Source organism: Lutjanus erythropterus, chromosome 12, assembly GCF_056507025.1.
Source record: "Lutjanus erythropterus isolate fLutEry1 chromosome 12, fLutEry1.hap2, whole genome shotgun sequence".
Classification (NCBI taxonomy): domain Eukaryota; kingdom Metazoa; phylum Chordata; class Actinopteri; order Lutjaniformes; family Lutjanidae; genus Lutjanus; species Lutjanus erythropterus.
This window is the reverse complement of record NC_139328.1, coordinates 39,288,754-39,305,147: the sequence shown is the minus strand read 5'-3', so window position 1 is coordinate 39,305,147 and position 16,394 is coordinate 39,288,754. Positions and strand designations below refer to the sequence as shown.

Below are 16,394 nucleotides of genomic sequence, written 5' to 3'. Positions count from 1 at the left end.
AATAGTTGCAGGGGGTGCGTTACCAGTGCAGGGGAAGGAAGGGTGCCCACCCACGGGTTGGGGTAAGTGAGGGGGAAGATCAGGGTGTGTCACCACCACCACCAGTGTCAGACGCCTGCTCCCATTCACACTGCAAGACAAAAGCACGCAATATTTAGAACAGCAACTCAAAATGGCATGCAGTATAAAACCCAATGCTCACACTCACTACGAAAAAGGTACAGATTGGAGGCAGTAGTACATGCAAGGAGGAAGACCGGAGGAAACGGTGAGCCCTCCACCCAATCACCCACCACCAGCCGGGCCTAGCCACCCAACCAGCCTGCTACCAGTATAACACCCAGCAACTCACAGCCCTTAGGCAGTGGTTTAGCACAGATAAAAACAACAGTAAAGGAACCTTATTAAGCTCCAAACAGGATACTCAACTAATAACCTTACACACAAAGTGATCATAAGAAAAAAATAACAAACAAACTCAAACCAAAATACAGCACAGTACCCACTACTGATTCTAAGGATATCACACAATTAAATACGGGACAAGAACAGCAGCGGTCACAGGGCTCCTCCTCGAGCACACAGAGTGGAGCTAAATTCTCCAGAGATCGTCGCCAGGTTAACCCCGTCCCTTCTAGCTGCGAGTTTACATAGGTAGCTGGGCACCATAGCACGCCACACGTGCCGGCCTACGGGTGCACGGTACAAACACAGTTAGAGAGCTAACGCCAACGCCGGCCAGCTCAGGTGTACCTGCGAACTGCACCTCAAGCTGATGTGCACCCTTCACAGCAGTCACGAATTCTGGAAATGGCGAGACAGCGCTCACCGGGCTGCCTACCACTCCCTTTAAGGGGGAGGCTAGATTGAAAACAGCTGTTGCCCGGTTACTTCCTGCCTCCGCCTACGGGCTGGAACAAATGGGGCGGGGGCTCGCCTCACTACAAAGATAAAGTGATGAATTCAATTCAAAATGATCTTAGCATCTTAAGTACTTTTATTACTAACTATTTGTCTAAATTATATGACGTTTTATAATAAGATTTGGGATTAAAGACCACACCTTGAAGTCTTCATTTTTCAGTACCAGAAGTACATAAGCACACCTTATCCCTTTCCTCCTTTTTTGACTCAGTTTTCACTCCCTCCAACTGGAACTGGCACCTCCAAATTAGAGATCAGGAAGAGACAAGTCCCCTATTCAGAGGCTTGACTCCCCTGGTTCCCACCTGTCTTCCTGGTCCATCATCATACTCCTCCATCTGTCCACAACCCTGACACCCCCCCCCACCCTCACCTTTTCATCCCTCCATCCTTTCATTTCCCCACACTGATCCCTCAACCCTCACTCCATCTCTTCATCTCTCATTCCCTCATCTTGGCTCTCTTCCATCCATAATATGTAACAAAATATTCTCAATACATATCTCCATCGGTTTGGTCTGTGTCAGTGAAATTCTAGTTGAGGATAAAGTTCTGCATTAACTTTTGAAGTTCTAGACAGGGTGGGAGATGCTGCCACTTGCCCTTGTGTTTACTCCAGAAGGCTACTTCATATCTCAAACTTGTTTTGGGAACCTCTGTCACAGGGAGTTCAACATCTCAAAAGAGGCAAAAAGTCAGTTAGTATGGCTTTATTTATTGGAGCTATATAGCAGAGTTTCAGGAGTAGGACCGCACCTCAACCACACCTCTTCTGGCATAAATACCCACACAACCCTCTCCTCCTGTTTTGCTTGCGATTCTGCACCCTTCCTCCCACCCTGTCTCTACTTGTTTCTCCCTCTCTTATCGCCTCTCTGTAGGGTCCTGATGGGGTGTTACTGCGGATTCCCCTCCAAAGTTTCCCCAAAATGCAGCCAACGTGTGAAGAAGAGCAAGATTAAATTCAACTGACAATGCTTTCACTTCAAGTTTGTTTCACTCTGTTAATAAATCACTTAAATGCATATTGTTGATGGTCCTTGCTAGTGAACTTTATTTTGTTGATGGAATGGAGGGTGGTCAATGGACAGGAGTGTGAAAATGGCAATTGCTCCACTTTTTTTCCTTCACTTTTCCATGTTTATGTTTATGTTTCCATCTTTTTGAAAAGACAACACTTATGATGTCCAAAATCCACAGGTGGGCAACTCGAGCATGACTTGACTTGAGTAAGACTCCAGTCACTTTGAGGACTTGAGACTTGCTTTACTGACACAAAAGATTTGACTTGAGACATGACTTGAGAGGACTTGACTTAATTAAATTAATATAATTTATTATTTAAATATTTACATTTTAAAGAGAAGTTATATTTTGTTTTGGAAAACACGATTGGGTGATTTAATGTGCTCCTCCCTCATCACCACCCTTGAGGTGCCCTTGAGCAAGGCCCTGAACCCCAACTGCTCCAGTGGAGCTGCTCGGTGGCCCGCAGATAAGACTAGTTGTACTGGGCAGCTTCCAGGTGTGAATATGTAACTATGTGAATGTGTTTAGAGCGTTCCTGCAAAAGCATTGCTCTCAGTGTACCTACCCTGAATAAATAAAGGTTAAAAAGAAAAAACAAATTAACAGAAAAAACCTGGCAGACCACCAGAGGCTGCCACATGAGGCTGCAAATTGGATTCAAGGTGCCACAAATCAATGTTGAGCTGGCCTCAACTTTTTTCAGTGCTCCAGTCATATGTTTGTTTCACAGCTTCCACTTCCTGTCTCACCACAGTTCCTGTGCCATGTAATCAATGGGAGAAAAACTGTTTCTCACAGTTAGCCAGTTTCCAGTTAACTCTACCTCTTTGGCTTTGCCACACTTCACTGGTGACTTACAGTGTAGCTGGCCATGTTTAGCTGTTTTGTATGTTGCCAGTAGTGTGAACATACAGTGATAGAAACTCAAATAAAGCCACAGTGATATTCATTAAGTTGTTTTAATGTTATAGAAATATGTTGAGGGTCTGGGGAAAATGACTACTTAAAGTAGAAGTTAAACTACTACTTGTCAAAATAAGAGCAACTCAGTGAGAAAAGATCAGAATAAACATTTGTTGTTTCTAGATACAGACTCGGGTAGTCCTTATTAATCCGGTCTTCAGAGTTTCTAATGTAGAAGGGTATATCTGAGTTTTTCTTTAGTCAGTAACATGTTAAATCATAATATTCTTCAGGTGAAGAGTTTGATATTTCTTTCCATAAATACAATCAAATATATACATAAATAATACAAAGAAAAAATTAAATAAATACATAAATAATAACATAAATAAATAACATATATTACTGTAATATTCTTCATATTTAATACATTTTCCATGTGGGGTGGGCCAAAGTTTGGCATGACACAAACAGAAAAATAACGTAAAAATAAATGACATTAAAGGGAAAATTCTGCACTTTTCATGCAGATGTCCAGTCAGTGTTGATGGTAAAATATAGTCAACTGAAGCAATTAATTCGTCCGTGCTGCCATGTTGAACAGGAAAGCTGAGTTCTGCTCATGATACTGGGAGTGCCTGCAAGTATCAGGATGCATTGCGCATCAATCTCTGATGGTGCCTTGTATCACCATCCTAGCCTATAGCTATTACTTTGTTGGTCAATACATAGTGTTAGGTGACACAAATACTCATCTAACCACCCCTGAGTACCCAGAGGAGGAGACGAGAAATCGAAGCTGAACTAGCCTGGAGTTGTTCCTTTACTCCAACAACAACACTGACTTTGACATCACTGTGACATCACTGGATGCAGGAGGAGCAAACTCAGCTCTGATTTATTAAAAAGTGCTGAATTTTCCCTTTAAACAAATAATCAGACAAAAAGTGAAAATATATCAATAGCTATTGATTTGTCACAATCTCTGTCTCTGCTCTGTCTTTCTTCATTGCATCATATGGGTAATATATATTAGGTCTTCATGATATGGTAAAAAAAAAAATATATTGCAGTTATTTTGACAGATATTGCAATATTCACAATTAGTGGGAATGATCATTTTGCATCACAGTTTTCATTTTCAGTGAATGAACTTAAAATCATGGTAATGTGACTTTTATGAGGTCTGTTCTCTTGTGATTTAAATAAACATGTTTTCTTCCATCTGATTTGTAGGCCAGGGCTTCTCTGCAGCACTACACTACTTCATTATAATGCTGTTTTGTTATTATGTGTTTTGTGCCCTTTTACCACATTTTACCTTTATCAAAAAATTGCAGCTCCTGCAGTTTGGATATTGTACTCAGCTTTATTGCAATTTTTATAGTATTTCATACCATATATCCAGTAACAAAGTGACTTTGATGATGACATGATGATGTTACTTAGCACTGACTGTTTTCACTCATCACTGAAACTTCATAATGTGTAATGTCTCTTATTGTGGATGTTGCTCTGGAATCAAATGGTGTATACAAACCAGGAAAGACATGGATCAGAAAATGAATGAAATGAATTATTTTATATACTTCACTGCACAGTTTTAATGCTGAGTAAAGCTGATTACATACTCATTTTTGCTGTAACAAAAGTCAGAAAGAAATTCCTCTCAGTTAAAATTTTACTTTTCTGTGTCAAATTATGAACATAGGAAGTCCTCTCATGCCTTCATAATAAGTATTTATCTTTTCAGATGTGAGGAGTCTGAAAACAATTAGCTCAACAAGGTGAAACACAAGCAGGAAAATCTATGTTCCTGTAAAAATTGACTTATTTGCTAAAAAATAAATAAAATAAAAAAATCCCTGAAATCCAGTAAATTTGTTTGGATGCACCACAATTACATCATCAGCCCCATCTTATAACTACACTTTCCATTTCTATGCTGCTCCATGAAGACAGTCTTGGACTATTTACAGCTTCTGTTTGGTTCACTCATGGCTTTTCATAGTATGTTCTGCTTTTTAGCCTCTTGGGTTCACTGAGCAGATGTTCATTATTCATACAGTGTAATGAGAGACATGAATCCTACTCCATGGATCTACACCATTGCTACAATCTTTGTCAGGTATTGCAGTTTTTCTAACTTCAATCATTATATAACACATTTATTCTACACTGCACTCCCACAGCACACAATTGCCTGGAGATCTGGAACTGTAAAATCTCAAAGTTTACTTCACTTTGCATACCATCTAACAGTTCTATTCTTGCTTTTTGTGAGTTCTGTAAATATGAAAAACGACTTTTCTCACACTGGACTGACTGAGGTGACTGATCAGGTGGGTTTAAAGGTAAGAAAGGTTTCTACTAATGTATATACACTTCTGTACAGTGGTGTCAGAGGGCTGTGGGATAGTAAAGTGTGGAAGCACAGACCAATACTACCATATTTCACTGGTATAACACAAGACTACAGGTCTTTGTTAAGGGGTGAGATAGTACAGCGGTGACCTGTAAGGTCTTTGGTCCGATCCCCATCAATGGCAGGATAAATCTGTGTATGAACCACTGAACAATGCCTCACCAAATGCTCTCACGGAGCTGCTCAGTGACCAACAGAACAGACAGCTTCAGCTCTGAAAGACTAACTGTGTGTGTGTGTGTGTGTGTGTGTGTGTGTGTGTGTGTGTGTGTGTGTGTGTGTGTGTGTGTGTGTGTGTGTGTGTGTGTTTGTGTGTGTGAGTGTGTGAATATGGTTGTGGTCAAAAGTTTAGACTCTTGTGAAGAGCATGTATATCACAGCAGTCTTGAGTTTCCAATGATTCCTATAACTCTTAGTTTTCTATGATGGAATGATTGAAATGTGTGTCTGTCACAAAAAAACAATCATGCATTTTGGTTCTTTCATAAAATTTATTACAGATCTTCTAGAAATATGTCACAATCTGCTGGGTCAAAAACATACATACAGCAACTTGAATTATCTGTTTTGGTGATGTACAAAGTTTTGTTTTCTTAGCGCCATTGCCTCTTCTTGTGAGTGATTATGACCGAATAGACTACAGTTGATGATTTTTCTGAGATGATTTAAACAGGGCCAGTTTGATTCACTCATTAGACTAAAGCACAGTCACTATAATGGGAGTCCAAGGAGCTCAGCACAGATTTGAAAAAGGGAATCATTGATTTAAAAAAGTCAGGAAAGTCACCTGAAGCTACGATCAGGAAGAAGACACAAGCTATCACCTGCTGCTGAGAGACAACTGGTAAGGCTGGCCAAGAGTCAACCAGTAATCAGCAAAAAGCAGTTCTGCAATGAATTGAACACCAAAGCCACTGTCAGGCATGGTGGTGATAGTATTATGGTCTGGGGCTGTTTTGGTGCCAGTGGAACTGGTGCTTTACAGACAGTAAATGGAGTAATGAAGAAGGAGGATTACCTTCAAATTCTTCAGGAAAACCTAAAATCATCAGCCAGCAGGTTAGGTCTTAGATGTAGCTGCATGTTCCTACAAGACAATGACCCCAAACACACATCAGAAGTAGTAAAGAAATGACTAAATTAGGCTAGAATTAAGATTAACACACTTTTAGACTGGCCTTCCCAAAGTCCTGATTTAAACCCCATCGAGATACCTGTGGACTGTGCTGAGGAGACAGGTCTGTGTCAGACAGTCAATAAATTTAGTTGAACTGAACCAATTCTGTCAAGAGTAGTGGTCAAAGATACAACCAGAGGCTTGTGGATGGCTACCAAAAGCACCCAATTGAGTTGAAAATGGCCATGAGACATTTAACCACATATTAGCATAGCTGTGTGTATATTTTTGACCCAGCAGATGTTGTCATACTTCTAGAAGACCTGTAATACATTTCTGAAAGAATCAAAATACATGATTGTTTTTGTGACAAAGAAAGAGTTATAGGAATCATTGGAAACTCAAAACTGCCATGATATACAGTATCTCACAAAAGTGAGCAGACCCCTCACATTTCTGCAAATATTTAATCATATCTTTTCATGGGACAACACTGAAGAAATGACACTTTACTTTCACATACAATGTAGTCATTTAGTCAAGTAGTCAGTGCACAGCTTGTATAACAGTGTAAATTTACTGTCCCCTCAAAATAACTCAACACACAGCCATTAATGTCTAAACCGCTGGCAACAAAAGTGAGTACACCCCTAGGTGAAAATGTCCAAATTGGGCCCCATTAGCCATTTTCTCTCCTCAGTGTCATGTGACTCATTAGTGTTACAAGGTCTCAAGGTCTCTCTTATCACTCTCACACTATCTCATACTGGTCACTGGAAGTTCAACATGGCACCTCCTCTCTGAGTATCTGATAAAAAGAATTGTTGTTCTACATAAAGATGGCCTAGGCTATAAGAAGATTGCCAACACCCTGAAACTGAGCTGCAGCACGGTGGCCAAGACCATACAGAGGTTTAACAGGACAGGTTCCACTCAGAACAGGCCTCGCCATGGTTGACCAAAGAAGATGAGTGCACGAGCTCAGTGTCATATCCAGAGGTTGTCTTTGGAAAATAGATGTATGAGTGCTGCCAGTGTTGCTGCAGAGGTTGAAGGGGTGGGGGGCCTGTCAGTGCTCAGACCATACGCCGCACACTGCATCATATTGGTCTGCATGGCTGTCGTCCCAGAAGGAAGCCTCTTCTAAAGATGATGCACATGAAAGGCCGCAAACAGTTTGCTAAAGACAAGCAGACTAAGGACATGGATTACTGGAACCATGTCCTGTGGTCTGATGAGACCAAGATAAACTTACTTAGTTCAGATGGTCATGGTCTGGGGCTGCATGAGTGCTGTCGGCACTGGGGAGCTACAGTTCATTGAGGAAACCATGAATGCCAACATGTACTGTGACATACTGAAGCAGAGCATGATCCCCTCCCTTCAGAAACTGGGCCACAGGGCAGTATTCCAACATGATAATGACCCCAAGCCCAATTGGGCCCAATTTGGACGTTTTCACCTAGGGGTGTACTCACTTTTGTTGCCAGCGGTTTAGACATTAATGGCTTAATTGAGGGGACAGTAAATTTACACTGTTATACAAGCTGTACACTGACTACTTTACATTGTATCAAAGTGTAATTTCTTCAGTGTTGTCCCATGAAATGATATAATTAAATATTTGCAGAAATGTGAGGGGCGTACTCCCTTTTGTTGAGATACTGTGCATGCTCTTTCCGAGTGAATGTGAACTTCTGACCCCAAATGTATTTCAAAAAAGGGCAGTGGTCGCTAATCAAACAGTCCTGGTTAAATGAAGGTTAAATAGCAGCCAGGTATGAAGAAAAATGTCATGGTGTATTTATATGTTGCTGAGAGGTTTTTCAGTAGCTGGTGGATACCAAACCAGAGCCAAAGGAGACTAATTATTAGACGTAAACTCTTCTAACTATCAAACTAAGGCTACATAAACAACAACACAAAGAAATTCCTGAACTTTAATGAGTTTTGGTCATTAATTGTGATCTCTGTTGACAGATGATAGTGAATCCATTTCACTTTATCCTGCAGAAGCATGCTCACAAAACTCAGAGCTGAGTCCCAGCAGTGCAGTGACGGACCAAACCTCTCCGTCCCTGCTAACTTCCTGGGTTTGAACCACAGTGCTGAGTCAGCTAGCTGCTGTTCAGTAACGATGCTGGATCTCCTGCCATCGACAGACACCGCTGACTCCCGTGTAGCTCTGATCGGCCAGATGCTACTTCTGTACTGGACTGAGCAGTTGAGCGACTCAGCTGGCCATCTTCTGATTGGTTGATTCTTCTCTGGAGGTGAAGCTGTGACTCACAGAGACTGTCATGTGGAGGTGTTGACTGAGGGAGGTGTTGGCTGTCAACAGAGGGGCTGAATCTGGAGGAGTGGTCCTCACAATCTGTGACTGGGTCCTGCCATGTAGAAACATACAGTCAGGTAATGAGCTGTGGATTCAATGTGTTATTCATTTAAAATATGGACATGAGACTAACTGAACTCTAAGAGGGAGGGAATCGTGGGTGTTGATGGAATCTCTTTAAACGTGATTCTCAGTTTTAAATTAAATTCTCGTTGACTTGGTGGCCTGGTAGCTCAGTTGGTAGAGCATTTGCCCCATGTACAGAGGCTGTGAGTCCTCTGCAGCAGCTGTGGGTTTGACTCCCACCTACAGCCCTTTGCTGCATGCCATAACCATGACTCTCTCTCCCCTTTTCCTGTCATATCTTCAGCTGTCCTATAAATTAAATGCATAAAACTATAAATAAATTCTTATTGACTGTTCACATGGGCTTTAATTTCCTCCTGTCTCTGTGCATTTGACAGCACATTAAAGTCATTAAGTCCTAAGATATGTCCTAACTTTCAGTCAAGTTGTAATATTATCCTGCTACTAAAATCATGCTACTAAAATTTCCTTCCAAAAAATGTCAGGAGAAAAGAGGTTGACTGAAATAAATATTTTTGACTCTCACAGGTTAAGAGATTAACTACTGAAAAGTTAACAGTACCTGTGAGACAGAGCCGGAGCTCTGTGTCCCAGCAGTGATGGCTGGTTGTTGAAGCGCCTCTGGGAGGTGGGGAAATGGGGTAGTGAGGGGTGAGGGTAGGGACAGTGCATGTAAGGAGGACACACACTGATTTCCTGACTGAGGAAGGACAGAGGTTTGAGGCAGGGGTGGAGAGGTGGAGGTGTTCTGGGGTACGTTGGCGGAAGAAAACAGTGACTGATATGAGGAAGTGTAAAGGGGTGTGGCATGGAAGAGAGGGGGTGAGGCAGTAAAATGGTGGACAGAGGGACCACAGTCGTGGGAGTTTGACTCTGGAAGTTGATCTTGGTTGTCGTTGGATGTTTGCTGCTGGGGGTTGCTGATCGATGACTTGTCTATGGGGGAGGCAGCAGTGGGGCACAGGACGGGGGAAGAGGGTGCGGTAGGTGTTGATGTCAGGGTGCTGTAAGAGGGTGGGATCATTGGTATCTGCCTCTGCAGCAGCTGCATGATGGTCCCAATGTCTGCTGACATGCGAGACTCCAATCTGGAAAACACACGCGCGCGCACACACACACACACAAAATATTATTCAAATGCATGTAAAAGTACTGCTGTTACAAAATGCTTAAGTAAAAGAACAAGGTATTTGTCTCAAAAACTACTCAAAGTATACTTTTTAAAGGCTGATGTTTAATGAATTATGGATACAAGTTTCTGTTCTTCTGAACTTCCTGTGACCCACCTGGTGATCTGCTGCTGCAGAACCTCCAGCCTGTTCTCTAACTTCACCTTTTGCCTCCCAGAGATGACCGGTGGAGGAGGAGGAGGAGGAGGAGGAGGCGGGGGAGGAGGGGGAGGAGAGCTGGAGGGACAGTGGGAAGAGGAGGGCAAGTCATGGAGCTGCTGGGAGGGAGGGTGAGGATGAGAAAGAGGAGAAGGGAAGCCGTGGGAGCAGGGCACCTCCTGGTATCTGCGCTCCTCTCCACTCTCTGAGCCCCAAAAGGAAAAGATGTTGGACACTCCTGAGAATGCATCTGGTCCACACACAGAGACACAGTGAGACACACACAAATGGAGCTTCTACCAATGTATTAGATTTGTCTCATATGAATGCACTGTTGCACCTGCCTGTTAAAGGGTTATAGGTCTTCTCTCTCCTGTCAGTCTCGGGGCATCTTGTTGTGTTTGTGGAGGTGTGAGCAGGGCTGATCATCTCTGCATCATCCCCTTCATCCTCACTGGAGAACACAGGGCTGTATCTACAGAACCACCATGTTCAGAGGTGTGTTTTGCAATGATCAAAGTATGGACCAAGAATTATAGGAACAAAACACCTTACAGTCTTACAGTGTATGTTTGTGATCATCCTTGTTGTGGCCATCATGCTGCTCCCTGTTACTGTGTCTGCCTCTACACCTGTTGGCAGCTGTCAATCTCCCTGCTGACATGGTGTCACCTCATAGATACACACAGACAATCACTGTGAGTACTTGGTGCTGATAAACAAAAATGGGGAATAAAAACAACTTATGGTGCAACCAGCACAAAACAAGATATTTAACATCAAAGGTGAGTCCAAGTTCATTTTAAAGGGACTGTCAACCCTTATTATTCAAGATATTCCTAAGTCCTTCCTGTGAGCAGATTCATGTAGGAACTCTTTTCTTACCAGTGTGCAGAAGGCATGTGCATCTATTCATGGACAAGAGGTTTGTGCTTGTGACAGCACCGGATGTTTAACATTAGTGGCCATTGTTGTGCAAGTTCACTCAAAAAGAGCTCGCTCTAAGTTCAGTTCAAACTGTTGCTATTTTCACTGCGATGCCGTAGGGGACACTGTGACTCATCATATGACAAAAAAAATCATCCCTTGAAGAAGAACGGAACCACTCAGCAGAAGAAAAAGATGGTGTTATCTAGCAATATAAACATCAGTGCTTAGCTGCAGATCTGCAGATCAGAGAGCATTGTGACCCGGCCACAGAGTGGGGCTGCTCACACTGCAGTCCCCTGATCTCCATAGCAGCTGGGGCACTGTAAGGCTATTCATACCACAGCCACTGGGACTTGCACCACAGCTGGGGCAGAGAGCGTTCCAGCCCTCAGGCCTCTTAGACAGTGTTTCAGGTGGGACACACACAGTCTCACACACACCTAGGGCCCTATTCTACATCTGGTGCAAAGCCATTGCATTGGTGGCGCAGGTGGTTTTGCTCTCTTACAGCAACGGAAGTGCCATTTTTGCCATGTCCGCAAGATAGCAAATGGACTTGCACCTGGTCTGTGCGGCTGGCAACCTTATTAAAAAACACTGGTGGGGAAACAGTTAAAATGAATTAGTTCACATTCATAGTTCACAATTTAGAAATTTGAACTATGTTCACATTTCCAAAATGAGCAAGTTCATGTTAATGTCTTCCTTTTTTCTTTTTAATTTAAATTTAAATAGAACCGCATCCTATCAGGGATGCTGGAGTCTTTGTAATGATGTCATACATAAAATGGTTCATGATATTTATGTTTTTATTTGAAGTCCCTGGATAACTCGTATCTACAGTTATTAACAACAATCCCAACAATTTGAGAACATTTTACACTACAGCAAACGTTAATGCACAACACTGTTAGTGGCGTTCTTGACTGAGCTGTAACTCCTCGTCACTGAGTGGATACATGTTCCTGCACGGTGACACGGTTGATGGGTGTAATTCCGTAGAAAGAAAACATTTCCTTCATGAAACTGCTCACAGTAAGGGTGTGGATTATCTCTATAGCCGATATCTCAAAAACTCAGCAACTCACACCAAAACAATCTAGATGGACAAACATGACTGCAGGTAAAAGGAAGAATATATATTTTTGATTTTGGAGTGACCTGTCCCTTTAAGTCTTCACTACATCAATCTAGTTCAAATCAAATCCTAAACTTTGTGGTCTGATTCCAGAGAAGAGCATTATACACCCTCTGTACAACAAATATAATGCATTTCAAAACTATTACAGATTGAAATGAATGATTCAAAGATTTAGCTTTCACATGTTCATGTTTTCAATATGTGCAGTGTAGGGTGAGGGTGGCATACTCAGAGGATGTGCTGAATGGCTGCTCTATAATAACATTCATGATTAAAATAAGAGTAAGATTAGAGGGAGATATGAGTAAGACATTTTATTGTCTTCAACTGACTTAATGATTCAGTCAAAAATATTTTTTTAAACATGATGTCAGAATGTCAGAAAATGTGTTTCATGTGTAATAATATATGTCAGATTGTTGTTTGAAACTGTCTTAGATGTGCGTTATCTGGAATTCACACATGCCTACATGGAAATAATTTACCTTTTAATTGGTGCTCCATACCATAAACATATAAAATTTGTCACAATTAAAAAAAACAAAACAAAACAAAAAAAAACCAAGAAACTTAACAAACACATTAAAACATTTACGTAAGACTGCTTTGCAGAAGAAGAAGCTTCCTTTTGTGGTCCAGTAAACAGATCTGAACTTATTATTATTGTTATCAAACTATTGTAAACAAGATGCCTGGGTACTGAATTCCTTTAACTTTTAAAACACTTTTTTCCCTTGTTGTCTCTTTGGCCACCAAAAGTGTGAGTGTCAGTATCATTTCTGATGTGATTCACCTTGTCTGCGGTGCATCTCTGCAGGTATTATCTGTCCTCACAGTCTGGTTGTGTGTGTGTGCTACCTGTGTGAGTGGAGGAGAGTTTGTGTTTCTTGTGCGGTCTGTCGCCTCCCTCACAATCAGAGTCTTCTCCACTCAGAAAGGCTACAGCTTCATTATTCACCTGCACACATGAAGGGGGACAGAACAATATGCAAAGATAAAGAGAACAACAGTCAGATACTGCTGATAAGGTTGCATTTCACTAAATATTTTGTTTATGAAAGGGTCCATCTAAAACAGTAGTCCACCAGGGCGTTAAAGGGACAAAGTATTTCTGATGCTTCCATTCAAATGGAAATAAACTCATTTGGATTGCAGAAAGCAATATCAGCACTAACCAACATTAGATACATAAAGGATTTTACACCCTCCATATAGATTTAGACATTTAGAAAATGGGCAGAACATGGACTCACTAACGTACACCAACTCTGTAAGGATGACAGCCTTAAATCATTTGAACAGTTAAGAGAGGAATTCATGCCTACTTACACAGATTTCTTTAGATATTTACAATGGATATTTACCAAGGATTTTTATAACAAAACATTAGGAGTGGAATAAATTTCCACAGCCCACTCCTATAGAGGATTTATTGATAAAAGTACCAACAGGAAATGGGGGTAAGAAAGTTGTATGTCACCTTTATCAGATATTTTCAGGCATAACTCTTAATAATACACTACAGATTAAATGGAAATGGGAAACTGAAATGGGTACAGACATACAGTACATGTACCAAAGAACATTTAGTAAACAACTCAAATATATGGGGGGCATTCCATTGGAAGGTGATAATGAGATTTTTTTGACACCAGAAATAGTGGCTAAAATGGATTCAACATAATCAAATAAATGTTGGAGAAATTGTGGCACACACATTTGCAACCATACCCACATATTTTTGACATGCACTAAATTAAGTACATTTTGGGAAGAGATTTTTGAGGCATTTAAAATGGTATTTTATCCAAGGATAGCACTATTGTTCCTGTGGGTATTGATGGGAGAGCAAAAAAATATCTTTTACAAATACTGACAACAGCAGCAATTAAATGCATCATAATTAAGTGGTTAAAACTTCATTCCCATGACATGTAATATGTGCACTGAGAAGATACTGAGAAATTTACCAGATGGAACAAATAACATACTCTTTGAGACTCCAAAAAGAAATATCTATAAAAAGCTAGCCTACACATTCTACAGTATGTATGTATCTTTATCTTCCCTACCTGACTCACCTCTTGATGCATATACATACACTTGTTTAGTTTTTAGTTTTTTTGTTTGACATTTTATTCCTAATTTATACCTTTGTTTTATTTCAACCACTTTAAACTGGGGTGTGTTTATTTTTGTTTGCCTATAAGACATATAGATACAGCTGTAAAATAGAAAAACAGAAAGAAAAATCTGAAATGATTGTGTAAGTTGCTGAAACTGAAATAAAAACTAAGTAAAAAAAAAGAAAAAAGAAAACAGACTTAAGGCACCAACATAATTATGACTCGTCAAAACTCAAATTCAACATATTTCCAATGTAGTTTTGACAAGTCATAATTTCTGTCTAGTTTGAATGAATAGAGGTGTAACATCAGTAACATACATCTCTGAGATTGAAGGTGATCTCCAGGTTGGACCAGAAGTAGTCACAAAATTCAGGGTACATATCCAGAACCTGCAAACACAATTAACAGCAAATCAGCACTGTCATCTCTGGTCAGAAAGAGATGGATATAAACAGACAGCAGAATACCTCCAGCATGTCCTCCCTGTATATCTTGTGTAGATCACAGTAGGTCAGCGCTCTGACATCAGCCACAGATTTTCCTGGCAGAGCATACAGATTGATGGGCTCCCCAAAAATATCATTCTTCCCTGGAGGAGAAGAAAATGAAGTCATGATATAAACACAGAAAATACAAAATCAGGAACATAAAAGGTCATAAAAAACATTTAAATGTAGCATTTAGAGCAAATGAAAGTGCCAAATACATGTAAATACATGTAATTTACTTAGTTACTTTTAAAATCATAATTGAGTACTGAGTATAGTTTGAATTAATATTCAAACCATTCATCTGCTTTTGTAGCCAATAAGCCTTTTTGATCACAAGCAGGCCAATGAATAACCAGCAGGTACACACAAAAAAAAAAAAAAAAAAAAAGCTGCAGCAGGTTCAGGTGTGTAGTGGTGACAGTGACCACCGACCAGAACAGAGCAGGAACTGGCTGAAGATTTGTATTGCTTCAGTCTAAAATGCCTATTTTCATGGCACCTTTTCTGAAAAAGCTGTGATGCATGTTGCAATGTTTTTTGCATGTTTTCTGAATTTTTGCAAAGAAATTGTTGGAGAAAGTGTTTGTTTTTGTTTTTTTAGTAGAATTCAGAAATGTACTTGTTTCAGGGAGAATAAAACCACATTCTGTTCTGAGTGTTCTAAGTAACCAAAAAGGTTCAGGATTAGAAAAGTTTGAACAAAGTCTGCTTTATTTGTGCAGTTGGGGACTATTCTTCAAAGAAGCAAATCTTTTTGTAGATCGAACTCAATCTCAATCTCAATAACAAATGATTAAACACTGAGTCGGTTCATTGAGACCCACATGTCTGACATTTGTGTGAGGAGCTTCTATGATTGGTGGAATTCATGGGAAACTACAATGATTGCAGATTTCATGGAGATCGGTTGAATTTGCATGAATCATCAACATCGCAACTCCCCAACTGATTAAATATTAAATAAACATTAAAAAATAACTAAAACTTACTACTTACTGAGTAGTTTTTGAGAAGAATACTTTGTACTTTTATTAAAGTATTTTTCTAATAGCAGTACTTTTACTTGTAAATGAGTAATATTATAGTGATGTAACAGAACTTATACTTGAGTACAGACTTTCAGTGCTCTTTCCACCACTGGTTGTGAGACTGAATCTGAGTTTAAGCAGGTAAAAAGAGAGCTGTAGCAGTCCAGGCATGACAATGCAAAAAGCGCGTACCAAGTATAGCTACCACCACGTCTCCTCTGAGGATCTCTATGGACCCTCTGGAGATGAAGTACAGGGCTGATATCAAGTCTCCAGCATGGACGAGGGTGTCACCAGGAGGAGCGTGGGTTGTCTTAAACCTCATGGCGAGGGCCCTCAAACAGCCCTTAGTGGATCCTAGACAACACAACAAATACAATGTGTTTGTTGGTCTGATGCCACAAGATTTTCCCGTGTTTTCATTAAACTAGACTTCTACAAGCATGTGTGTATTTGACATTATGAAGGCCAAGGCATGGTCAGCTGCTTCAAATGCTTCTCCATTCGATTTGGAAATACATACAAAA

General features: G+C 40.5%; 1 protein-coding gene across 1 annotated transcript in view; it reads right to left on the bottom strand.

Moving 5' to 3' along the window:
- Window positions 1-8,131: 8,131 nt before the first annotated feature.
- Window positions 8,132-16,394, bottom strand: part of LOC146318482 (voltage-gated inwardly rectifying potassium channel KCNH6-like) — an 81,066-nt gene continuing 72,803 nt past the window's right edge. Inside the window, exons 14-20 of the mRNA XM_084733227.1 lie at window positions 16,060-16,224; window positions 14,816-14,937; window positions 14,666-14,737; window positions 13,078-13,177; window positions 10,107-10,398; window positions 9,383-9,908; window positions 8,132-8,785 (exon numbers count right to left, since the gene is read on the bottom strand). Of these exons, the coding sequence (XP_084589353.1) occupies window positions 8,516-8,785; window positions 9,383-9,908; window positions 10,107-10,398; window positions 13,078-13,177; window positions 14,666-14,737; window positions 14,816-14,937; window positions 16,060-16,224 (1,547 nt within the window). The 3' untranslated portion in view covers window positions 8,132-8,515. The remainder of the gene's footprint in view (window positions 8,786-9,382; window positions 9,909-10,106; window positions 10,399-13,077; window positions 13,178-14,665; window positions 14,738-14,815; window positions 14,938-16,059; window positions 16,225-16,394) is intronic.